The 11801-nt window shown below is 30.8% G+C and overlaps 2 protein-coding genes across 2 annotated transcripts; both read left to right on the plus strand.

The window, feature by feature from the left end:
- The first annotated feature begins 333 nt into the window (after window positions 1-333).
- On the plus strand, window positions 334-6572 carry LOC130965654 (serine acetyltransferase 3, mitochondrial-like). The gene is made up of 3 exons (XM_057890416.1): window positions 334-349; window positions 5614-5684; window positions 5937-6572. The coding sequence occupies exons 1-3, from the start codon at window positions 334-336 to the stop codon at window positions 6570-6572; spliced, it is 723 nt and encodes a 240-aa protein (XP_057746399.1).
- A 2560-nt stretch (window positions 6573-9132) lies between these two features.
- On the plus strand, window positions 9133-11221 carry LOC130970026 (protein VASCULATURE COMPLEXITY AND CONNECTIVITY-like). The gene is made up of 3 exons (XM_057895969.1): window positions 9133-9382; window positions 9513-9718; window positions 10827-11221. The coding sequence occupies exons 1-3, from the start codon at window positions 9284-9286 to the stop codon at window positions 11002-11004; spliced, it is 483 nt and encodes a 160-aa protein (XP_057751952.1). The 5' UTR covers window positions 9133-9283; the 3' UTR covers window positions 11005-11221.
- Window positions 11222-11801: the final 580 nt, after the last annotated feature.

Below are 11801 nucleotides of genomic sequence, written 5' to 3' on the forward strand. Positions count from 1 at the left end.
AAATGGAAGGCAAAATCGGAAAGAAGACACCAAAAAATCCATAAATAGGAGACACATAAGCAAGGCTGACTCAGACTTAGTCGAAGTGTAGGTCAACAACGTAGCGGGTTGGGCCAAGGCACAGGTTACAAGTTGGTTTGGAGCATGCGTGGGTTATAACAGTTGAGATGTTAAGCAAATTGGAGAGTCCATGTTGAATTTGAAGACTTGATAAAGTGAGATGGAGATAGCTAAAAAGGGGTGGTGTGTGGAGGCTCTGACAGCGGCGAGATTGTGTCCATTGGTGGTGTTAAAATATGTCGGAAAGATGACCAAAAAATGAGAAAGAACGTCATGGATGGAGATGAAGGTGATTGATGGTAGAACCCACAGTGACAACGAGTACCAGTGCATCTAACGGCAGGTGAGGATGAAGTTTGGCTTGTTCAACTCGGGACGAAGCAACAGAGAAGAAGAGCTAGCTTTGGGGTGATTAAGCATAAAAAATGTGGCAAAAGATAAGAAGAAAGAAGCATGGCAAAAAAGAAGTCCATGGTAAAGAAACAATAAAATCTGTGTTCCACCGAAAAAGAGAGAATAACCTAAATTCTTCAAGGATGATGCCATGACTCTAATACCATGTTAGAAAGGTAAGAGAGAATAATAGAAAAAAAATTGTGTATAATAAGCCAAACACCATTGTCACATCCACCGCTTGCACCTCCACATGCAGATAGAAACTCCTTGTCTATCTCCAATAGTCGTGCTTCTTCCCGTCGCATTTTGAATTTCTGACATTTTGATCTATCATCAAGCGTCCCGTTCTCTCCACGAAGTCCTTCAGAGTCAAACGAACAAAACTCCACCATTTGCCATCGTTTAACGTGCCACCATACGCCGCCTAAAGTTGTTGCCGTTGCCCACCACCATCTCCATCTCCATCTCCGTCTTCATTATTTTCCAAATTCAATCTGAACTGTCCGTTTTGTATGCTAGATCAACGGTCTAAATCAAGGCCTCCTTTTCTGACCCCACCTTTGGATTCGACTTGTTTCCTTATCCGTGGCTGTTGACGTCACTTTAGACTGAGTCAACATGCTGATATAATATCCTATAATAAATATACAGATATAAATATTAATTAATCTTGATATATTCTAACCTAAAAATTTTTAATTTTATTTTAAAATGAACTGGGTCTTGGTTGGATTTGTACATTTATATCTGATTTCACCAACTCACTTATATATGTTTTTAGGGTTTTAGTTAACGTACCACCTCCAGAATAACACTAACATGACATGTCTATGGATTTTGGATATTGAAGTTTGTTGAGATGTGCTATGTTTTGATCATGGCTACACACCTCTAACACCTGAAGTTGCACTTAAGATAAGATTAATGTGAACAAGTTATGCTTAACATTGTAATAATGTTTATAAAAAGTTCACTTATTTGAAAAAATATTTTATAAAAAATACATAAAATTTAAATTTTTAATATAGTTAATAATCATTTATTAAAAAAATTTAAAAACTAATAATTTTAAAACGTATCTTGACTAAACTCACATTTTAAAACCCGCCCTTCAATTAAATAAAACACTAATAATTACTTAACCCCAGAGGAATGAGGGGGAAAAAACGAATCCAAAAAGAAAACTTTCGGTGAAGTGAGATGGAAAGACTAATGTTGGGACTTTGGTTATTAGATGTATTGTCACGTCGGAGAAATTTGCAACACTATTTATACTAGTATCTTTTTGTTACAAAAGATTGATTTTTGAAAAAATATTTATTTTTTATTATTTTTAAAAATATTATGTTAGTAAATAAAAATTATTTTATATTTGAATAAACTTTTTTAAAATTAAATATTGTTGGTTTTTATAAAAAATAAATACTTTGTCTTTTAATAAAATTATTTTTTTAAAAAGATATATCTAAACATATTTAAAATTTAATAAAAATACTTTATTTTTAATAAATTTTTTTTTGTTCAAATAAGTCCATTCAAACTATTACTCTTGATTTTTTGAGTCTACCAAACAAAGAAAAATACATTTTTTAAAAAAATCAACTATACTTGTTACAAACTAGAACTAATTAATTATAAAAATATATATACATTAAAAATTAATCACCATCTTGTATATTTTTAATATATTATATTATAAGATATGTTATATATAAATAGTTAACTTTTTACGTATTCATAATAATTATGGTTGAATTAAATATTCAAAACAGAATCAGGCACAAATTATTATTATTTTTAACTTCTTTTTATCATTATAACCCAATTCAGCATTCCGCAAGCCATGAATATGATACGATGGACTCGCAATGAATAAAAAATTAAAAGAGTTAGGTTTCTTTAGCACTGAATTTTGGCTCTTAATTAAAAGCACATAATAATGCAATAGTTCTGATGCATATGACAATAACCCAAAAGAAGCAACAAAATTGAAAAGCCTTCTTTATGTATATGTACTTAGGTGAAGATACTTTATGAGTTTAATTTGTCATGTATATGCAAATGAGTGGATTCTGCTCTTGTTTCCCTTATAATGGGCACTAATTTATTTATTCAACTTTTTAGGTTCTTCTTTTATATTTTTCGGTGAGAAAAAAAATTTCTTATTAGGGGCTGGTTGTGCTGCTTTAGACTAGGGACCATGCATTGTTTTTCTGTCTAATTTTCTGTCTTTGAAACTAGATTACCAATAATAAAGAAAGATTTAAAAACTTTCCTTTTTATTTAAAAAAACCAGTAAATTATAATTTAATTTATGACAGAAAATGTATAAAGAATTAATTTTTATATTAACTAATATTAGTTAACTTTTTATTTAATATTATTTTTTTAAATTAACTAATATTAACTAACTTGTTTTATTTAATATTAAAATTATTAGTTAACTATAATTATTTATGATTTAAAATTTAGGATTTAGAATTTAAAATTTAAAAATTAAGATTTAGAATTTAAAATTTATTATTTAAAATTTGGATTAATATCTATATACAAGTGTTTTGTGCTTGCAAGCTTTATAAGTCTGAATAGAACGAAACCCCATAAACGCGCTGCTTATGTTACGGGCCTCTTTAACAAACTTTTAAATCAATCCAAATCAATTAACGCGTGAATATATAACTTTCATTTTTCAAAAGATTTCATTTTCTTTTTCGAGTTTCTTGCCAAATTTGTTCGATCTCCTTCGTGCGTTTTCTCTTTACCTTCGATATCTTTCTGTTTTTTTTTTTCGATTTTCATGATTTCTGAAATCAAGCTTTGAAATTATTTTGAAGATAATGGAACTTCAGAAATAAACCCAAACGATTACAAAAATACATCCAAAAGATTATAGAAATACACCCAAAGGATTACAGAAATACACCCAAACAGTTATAGAAATAAACCAAACGATTACAGAAATACACCCAAAGGATTACAAAAATACACTCAAAGGATTTAAGAAATACACCCAATATCAGGAGGAGACAGTATATTTCTTCTTGAAATCTTTTAATCTTTTGCTTGTTAAGGATGAAACACATGACAGAGACAATCTAGAAAAAAAAACCTAGAAGAACAGTAAAACAGTACCTTAAATAATGTTTCTTCGTTTTTTCTGGTGATTTTTTATAGAGATTTGTATATTTTCTTCTTGATTTCTTCTGCTCTTCGCATAATCGTAGTTTGTTTCCAATGTCGCTTGAATCTTGACAGTTTGCGTTTTGATTGAGGAATAAAAGGAAGAGTGCGGCATAATGAACGTATTGTAAGGCACGTGCGTTGGACGCTCAATTTAAAAGAGTGGTGCGCGTGTTTTTTTCTTGAACTTGAGCCAACTTATATAGCTTGTAAGCCAAAAATACTTGTATGGGTAGCACACCTCTTAAAATTTAGAATTTAAAGTGTAGCCGCAGGTGGTTGGCTATAATGAGAGACAAATTTGTAATAAAAATGTTTACAAAATGGAATATAATTAGTTAAAAAATTAGATTCCTAATTAGAATCTTTGTGATAATCCCCTTTGATAATCTTAAATTGGAGCATATGGGTATCATCATTTATCTCTAATTGTACACATCTCCTTTGGTACCAATTTCAAACCCTGGGATACGAATTCCTATATAGTTTCATTTATTTATTTATTCCCACCATCATATAATGGGATTCACATGCATGCTAGTCACAACGGTGAATTGGTTCATGTTTGATTTTTTCGATTGATTGGTTAATGCTTCATTGATTTAAGTAATCTAGTATTTAGTTCCCTGACCAAGATTTCATTTCGAGTACGTCTTACACAAACCCAGATTCACCTGATTCTGAAATTAAGAATTTGGGATTTCGCAAAAGATATTTCTTAAGATTATTTATAGTTAAAAAAATATTTTTTTTAAAAAATGCATTATAAAGGTGTAGAAATTTTTAAAATTTTTATTTTTGATAAAAGAAATTTATATTGATTATTGTTTATACCTGATTTTAAGGACATAAGTCCAGTCTATTTTTTTTTTCACGGTATCCCATAGTCTGGCAGGCCAAATAAAGACTAATTCGCTGCGATACTGAACTTTATATAAAAGTTTATCGTTAGTCAATGAATTACTGCATACACAAAACATGATTCAAACCCTCCGACACTTATTTAGGCGAATTAATAAACTAATCACTAGATTAATTCAATTTAATTTAGTGAGAAATAACTTTTAATTTGGACAACTACCTACAACCTGGCCCAACAAAGTTCATGTGATTTCGCCTACATAGATGGATTAGATCGACTAAGATCAAGGTTCTGAAAACCAGACCGGACCGACCGGTTCGACCGGTTAACCGTGAAGTCGTGAACCGGCGCTATAAACAGTCCGTCCTCATATGAAAACCGTCTAAATAAAAACCGCTTAAGAACCGGTGAACCGGCCAAAAACCGGCCGGTTATACTAAACGACGCCGTTTTATAATTTTTAAAAAATAAAAAAATAAAAAACCGAACCCGACCCGACCCACTCGTGGAGCACCCCACCCCCCTTTCTTCCCCCGACCCCATTCATTCATTCCCCCTTTCTGAATCATCTCCAATGGAGAACCCTAGCCGCCCTGAACCATAGCCCCCTTGTCGCCATCCTTCGTCCCCTGGTGTCACCATCCTCAGCCCCAGTAACCCTCTAATCTCCATCGTCGCCTTCGCCTGGTTCCTGTCCAGTAGCCCTCCATCTCCATTCTCTGCTCATCTTCTCAACACCAGCACCGCAGCACACAGTCAACACTGGTAGCCTTCCATCTCCATCGCGCGGTCCTCAACAGTCAACACTCAACACCGGTAGCCCTCCATCGACCCCAGGTGAGTGACTCGTCCTCTGCTCATCTTCTTTGTTCTTCGCCTCTGCTCATGTTCTTCCATCGACCCCGGTAGAAACCTTGCATGAAATTGATACTCTGTGAAGTGTGAACTTCCTCTGTGAAGTGTGAACTGTAGCTGTGGCTGGTCAATTTAATCTCTGTGGACTGTGAACTGTGGCTATGAACTTATGTTGTTGAAATGGATTTGTTATGTTGCTGGCCTACTACTGCCATTTTTTAATTTTTTAGTATGATGTTTCTGAATTTTTGTTGAAATAGTTATTGATTTGAAGGTTAGGGTGATTATTTGTTCTGGAACTGAGTCTGCTGTTTCACTGCCTGATGGGAAAGTAAGTTCTCCCCATCCTCCATTGGATTCGTCCTGCTTGTCGCCCTCTGCTCAAATTTGTTACTCTGTTTTGTAAATAAGCTGAAATTTGTTGCTCAATTTCTGTTTGTTCCTTTGCTAAATAAGCTTAAATTTGTTACTCTGTTTTGTACTTTGTTAATGCTGGAAACTTACTTTGCTAAATAATTATTGACTGGCTGAATTGCTGTAGGCAGAATTGTTATAGCCAGAATTGTTAATGTTCATTATGTAGGCAGAATTGTTAATGTTCATTGCTGTGGCTATTTTTAATTTCATATATGTTTTATTAAGCAGTGCAAGCCTTCCAAGTAACACACTCTTTGATCTTTTTGTTGGGATCTTGAAATCTGACCAAGAAATCATGGATTCTGTGAAGGATGATCTCAAAGCAGTTAAGGAAAGAGACCCTGCTTGCATAAGCCATGTGCATTGCTTCTTGAACTTCAAAGGCTTCTTAGCATGCCAATCTCATAGAGTTGCTCATAAGCTACGGCTTCAAGGAAGAAAAGTCTTGGCAGTTATGATCCAGAACCGAGTTTCCGAGATTTTCGCGGTTGGTATTTATCCCGGTGCTAAGATTGGAAGCAGAATTCTGCTTGATCATGTAACTGGATTAGTGGTTGGTAAAACTGCAGTGATTGGTAACAATGTGTCAATTTTGCATAGTATGACTTTGGGTGGAACTGGTAAAGCTTCTGGTGATAGGCATCCAAAGATTGGTGATGGGGTTTTGATTGGTGCAGGGACTTGTATTTTGGGAAACATTAAGGTTGGTGAATGTGCTAAGATTAGTGCTGGTTCTGTGGTGATTAAGGATGTTCCTCTTAGGACTACTGTTGTTAGTGATTTTGTTATGCTGCTGTTTTGAATTAATTTAGGGGTGATTATTTGTTATGCTACTGTTTTGAATTAATTTAGGAGTGATTAATGATTATTTCTAGTTGTATTGTTGCTGTTTGCACCATTGCTCTTTTCACTATTTAACTTTGTATTTTGATAAGATCATATGGATTTGGTTGATATTTCATATGTTTTAAATTTGGAAGATATTTAAGATTTATATTAGATTATAATTATATTTTATGATGTTTATATATAATTTATTTATTATTTTATTCAAAAACGATTTTTCCGGTTGAACCACTAGTTGAACCGGTTGGACCAATAAATCAGTAAACCAGTAACTAGAGTGGTTTAATGACCGATCCGATTTTCCGAACCTTGACTAAGATATATATCACTACAACACATATTCCACTCGACTTAGAAAATAAGTTAAATGCTTCTTTACTACTTCGGTTATCATCATTAAGTTGATAACCACCTGAGATATGAGGTAACTTTTCATTTTATAAAATAATAACCATTCATAATCATTTAAAGTTATTTTTAAAAAATGACTAAATTATTTTTACTATTTTATAAATATATTAATAATCAAATTTTTTTAATCTAATTCTATTCAAACTTATTAAAATTTTTGTTAAATTAAGTATTAAAATTTTTTATAGGTAATCTACCACTGTTTAGAAGAGAACATTGTAATAATTTTTGTTTAAGCAAATAAGTCAGAACCATCACTCAAAAATATTTGGATCTCACGGCCAAATTTAAATTCTTATTCAGGGAACACTTTGAAACAATTATTTTTAATATGTACTGTAAAAATATTTTTGGGTAAAATACTATTTTTATTTTCAATATTTGGGCCAGATTTTAATTTGATACCTAATATTTTAAAAGTTTTATTTTAATCCCAAAAAAATTAAATAAGTTTAATGTAGTTCTATCATTAAAATTGATACTAATAGTTAACAGAATAAGGAACCTGGACGTTAATAATATTACTAGTTAAGTGATAATGTTACTAGTTAAGTGATATTTTCTTCCATGTGTTAATCAAAACTTTTTTGTAATATTTTTTTAGACTTTGTTAGGTAGACAATGGCTTTTGTGAACAATGGATTCTAAAATTGGCCCAATAAAGTAAAAACACACTACACCCCAAATTACTCATAAATTTTAATATTAAATAACCATCCACACACCTAGTGAATTAAATATCTAATATATCCATTATTATATTATTTAGTATTTTCATTATCTACCTATACTTTTTCTACTTTTTTTTCCTTTAATTTTTTGTACAAAATTTCAAATTCTAACAATCAATCATCAACATTTCAAAATTAAAGAAAAAACTTTTATATTAGTGATCGTTGGTGGATCTATTTTACTTATGTACTGAAATCGAATGCTATTGGCTCTTCAATATGCGAATTATTTATGTTAAATTTAATAGTGAGACAATATTAGATCCGCTTAAAATTTTTTTGGGATCGGAATAATAAGACATTTTAAAATTTTTAAGACTAAAATAAAGACGTTAAAAACGTTAAGAACTAAATTAAGATTCGATAAGAACTAAATTAAGATTCGACCCATACGTTAGAAAATTAAAATAATACTTTATCCAATTTTAAAAGGCAATTACTTTCATGAAGATGTTAAAAATATATTCTTTTGATGATCCTTATTTTAAAAGTGTAACTTATTTATTTTGTAACATTTTAAATAAAAGTAATATTTTTACTTCAAATAAAATCAAGCCCTACAATCTATCGTCCAATGATCAAAATAGTATATTTTCACATGATGACAATTATTAAATTTTTATTGGAGTAGCACCATTTTAAAATATATAACATGTCTTGTCCTATAATATCTTACTATAAGACAAATGAAATTGTTACTTCCAGCAAGATTTTGATTTCATGCAATTATATTTGGCTGAAATAAACGATTCATCAATTCACATTAAAAGTCAAAGTATGCAGAAACCTAAATACCTTTAGACTTTAGTGACTTTACAGTGAGCTGGCTCATAGTTCATACGGAGCTTTCCCTTCACCCTAATCATCAAAGGAATCCAAAGAGTGGAGAAAAAAAGCAGAGAAGGAGCCAGAAAACCAAATTTTAAAGTTTGTACTATGTGAAAACTAGAAACTTATAAAAAAGCTTTTAATAATATTAATACATCAATATTTCAATAAATTTTAACTGTTAATTTTAATTATATATATTATATATTTTTTATAAATAAAATCAAGAGTTAAAAATTACTAAAACACCAATATATCATCAATACATTTTAAAGTTTTTCAAGCTTATAGTCTCAAGTATAAAAATCAGTAATATTATTTGACCATAAAAAATTATATCTTAATCTGTCATTATTCAACAATAAACTCAAAGAAAAAGACAAAAAAAAAAAGGAATTTTAATATTAAAATAAAATCATACAAAAATTCAAAAGTGATCAAATAAATATCGACACGAATTACAATGAATCAATAAACAATACAGATACAATAATAGAACTTACAAAAGAGGAATTAGACATTTTCCTTTAGCCTCCACTTTTCTCACCTCCTACATACCACACTCAATTATTCTACAAACTTTTTATAATCATTATTTATATATGTATACTTCTACTACATCCTCCTTCCCACTAGTGTTTCTCATCTTAGAAGTGGTTAATTAAAGCAAAGCAACAACACAAGAACTTTCCCTCACATGGCTAGAGTAGGAGGAATTTGTCTGTGTCTTCTCATTCTAATAATGGATGTTGGAGCTGGGATTCTCGGCTTTGAGGCTGAAATAGCACAAAACAAGGTACATATATATATATATATGCTTGCACGTTGCACCTAAATAACTCTAAACTATTTTTGCTTTTCTTTTCTGAAAGCACATTTAAGATACAACTTGATAATAGTAATAATAAGAAGAAATAAATGAACAGGTTAAGCACATGAGAGTGTGGATCTTTGAGTGTAGAGAGCCAAGCCATAAGGCGTTTATGATGGGTTTGGGTGCTGCAGTGCTTTTGGGGCTATCACATGCCATAGCCAATTTGTTAGGTGGATGCAACTGCCTTTGCTCTCACCATGACTATGATAAGGCTTCCTCTAATATCCAACTCTCAACACTTTGCCTCATTTTAACTTGGTAATGTTTCTCTCTTCCTATATGCTTCTACTTTTTTTTCCAGACCAAAAACAACTCCTTCACTATTTGCTTTATATTTTGGGTACTTAGCCGTATTTAGGATATTAAAGGGTAAAATACACACATATATATTTATTTATATTATATAATAAAAAAAATGATAGGAGATTATCAGAATTTATTACTTTTGGTTATTAATATTTAAAAGTATATTATTGAATTATTAAAATAAAAAAATTAGACTAAAAAAATTAAATTAATGATTAAGTAATGGTTAAAAATAATAAATTTTGAGAATTCTTAACATTTTTCATATAATAATACATTAAAGATAAAGAATATCTATAAAAATAAATGTATATTTTTTCTTCTTTTAAGATTTTAAGTTATATTACATTATGTTTAGTATTCTTATATATATTTAATAAAAAGGAAATACTCACATGATGACATTTTTATATGAAAATGACATTATAAACCTTTAGTTGATTAGTCAAATATATTTAGTCAAGAATGCTATTGAGTTATGAAATGAACATCCCCTACACTATTTAGAATAACCATCCGAGTACAAGGGATAATAAACATCTTCTCGAAAAATTAGTTTAATTTTTGGGTTTACCAAAGATCGAACTCTTGACCTTTCGGATCTAGTGCTTTAATACCATGTCATGATACCACTCATCCCAAAAGCTTCAGCTAATGAAAAAATGTAACACTAATAATTATATCTCTAATACTCTATAAATTTCCATTGTATAAATATTTCATTGGCTCCTCATATTTTTTCTTTAGTCAAATATATCAATTCATCTAATAGTCCATAATATTATCTTCATATAAAAATGTTATCATGAGAATATCCACCTTAATATAATGTGATATCAATCACCTTAATAAATATGGGGTGTCACTTATATAGTATCACCTAATCTAATAAAGTTAGTGTAAACATATGTTTTTTGTTAAGCGTATGAAACTGAACTCAAAGCATAATTTGTTCCCTTTAAGACAATGATTTGGGTTGTAAGCGAATTTCAGATCCAAATATTTCATAGTATTTATACCATTTTTCTTTTTTTTGATATGTGGAGTTGATCATGATTAGGGTTGTGTTGGCCGTTGGAATGTCTATGCTGGTGATAGGGGCTATGTCAAACAACAGATCAGACGGTTCATGTGGCTTCTCACACCATCATTTCCTTTCAATTGGAGGAATTCTCTGTTTTGTTCATGGCCTATTCAGTGTTGCATATTACGTTTCTGCCACTGCCTCTAGTGTTTAATTAGTGACTAAGAAAAACATCTGGAACTCACTCACACCCATTCACTCATGCTTTAGTGCTTTTTGTAGTAGTTTGGCTCTTTCTTCTTTTCTTTTTTTACACCTTTTTTTTTAAATTAAAGTGTAGCTTTAGAGAAAATGTATCTTGACTTTAATGCTTAGTGTACTAAAAAAAGGGGAACATGGAAGGTAACCATTTTGTATATGACCAAATTATCCTCTGCATTTGATGTGTTTTTTTATTTTATAGTTAAATTTAGTTGAACTATAAAATAAGAATTAATTTAGTTGATAGTTGTTGTCAATCGATTTGTTGGTTTGTAATCAAAACTGACCAATTACACTCTTAGTGAGACCATATAAAGAAGAGTAGAACGATGGTGTAGTCCTAGAAAAAATAATTGTCAACAAAATCAAAACAGGATTTAGCAATGCAGTGAGATTCGAAAATTGGAAGTATAAACACGTGGTGGGGGAGGAGAAAGATGATGACAGAGAAGAGTGAGGCAAAACGAAAAAGCAAGATGAGATGAAAAAGGAGTATCATAATGATGAACATAGAATATCTGAGTGAGGATAAGAATAGAGGATAAAGAACTTGACTATTTGATGGCAAAAAAAGACGGAGTGGGTACAAACATTATAAAGAATGAATGCTATGCTAGGGTTAAAAAAAAAAGAAATGAGAGCTAGATTAAAATGAGGGATGTGCTACGGTGAGGAAGCAATTTTTTTTCTCACCTGTTGAACGTACGTGGACAAACGTATAAACGAACGCGTGTGGTGTGTGTTTTGATG

This window comes from Arachis stenosperma, chromosome 3 (assembly GCF_014773155.1).
Source record: "Arachis stenosperma cultivar V10309 chromosome 3, arast.V10309.gnm1.PFL2, whole genome shotgun sequence".
Classification (NCBI taxonomy): domain Eukaryota; kingdom Viridiplantae; phylum Streptophyta; class Magnoliopsida; order Fabales; family Fabaceae; genus Arachis; species Arachis stenosperma.

What these genes read in the sequence shown, in the direction of transcription:
- LOC130965654 (XM_057890416.1), top strand. An exon ending in TTTCACTGCCTGATGGGAAA is followed by an intron (nt 5,685 to 5,936) that starts GTAAGTTCTCCC and finishes TTCATTATGTAG; the next exon opens with GCAGAATTGTTAATGTTCAT.
- LOC130970026 (XM_057895969.1), top strand. Translation starts at nt 9,284, where the DNA reads ATGGCTAGAGTAGGAGGAATTTGTCTGTGTCTTCTCATTCTAATAATG. An exon ending in CTGAAATAGCACAAAACAAG is followed by an intron (nt 9,383 to 9,512) that starts GTACATATATAT and finishes ATAAATGAACAG; the next exon opens with GTTAAGCACATGAGAGTGTG. An exon ending in CTTTGCCTCATTTTAACTTG is followed by an intron (nt 9,719 to 10,826) that starts GTAATGTTTCTC and finishes GATCATGATTAG; the next exon opens with GGTTGTGTTGGCCGTTGGAA.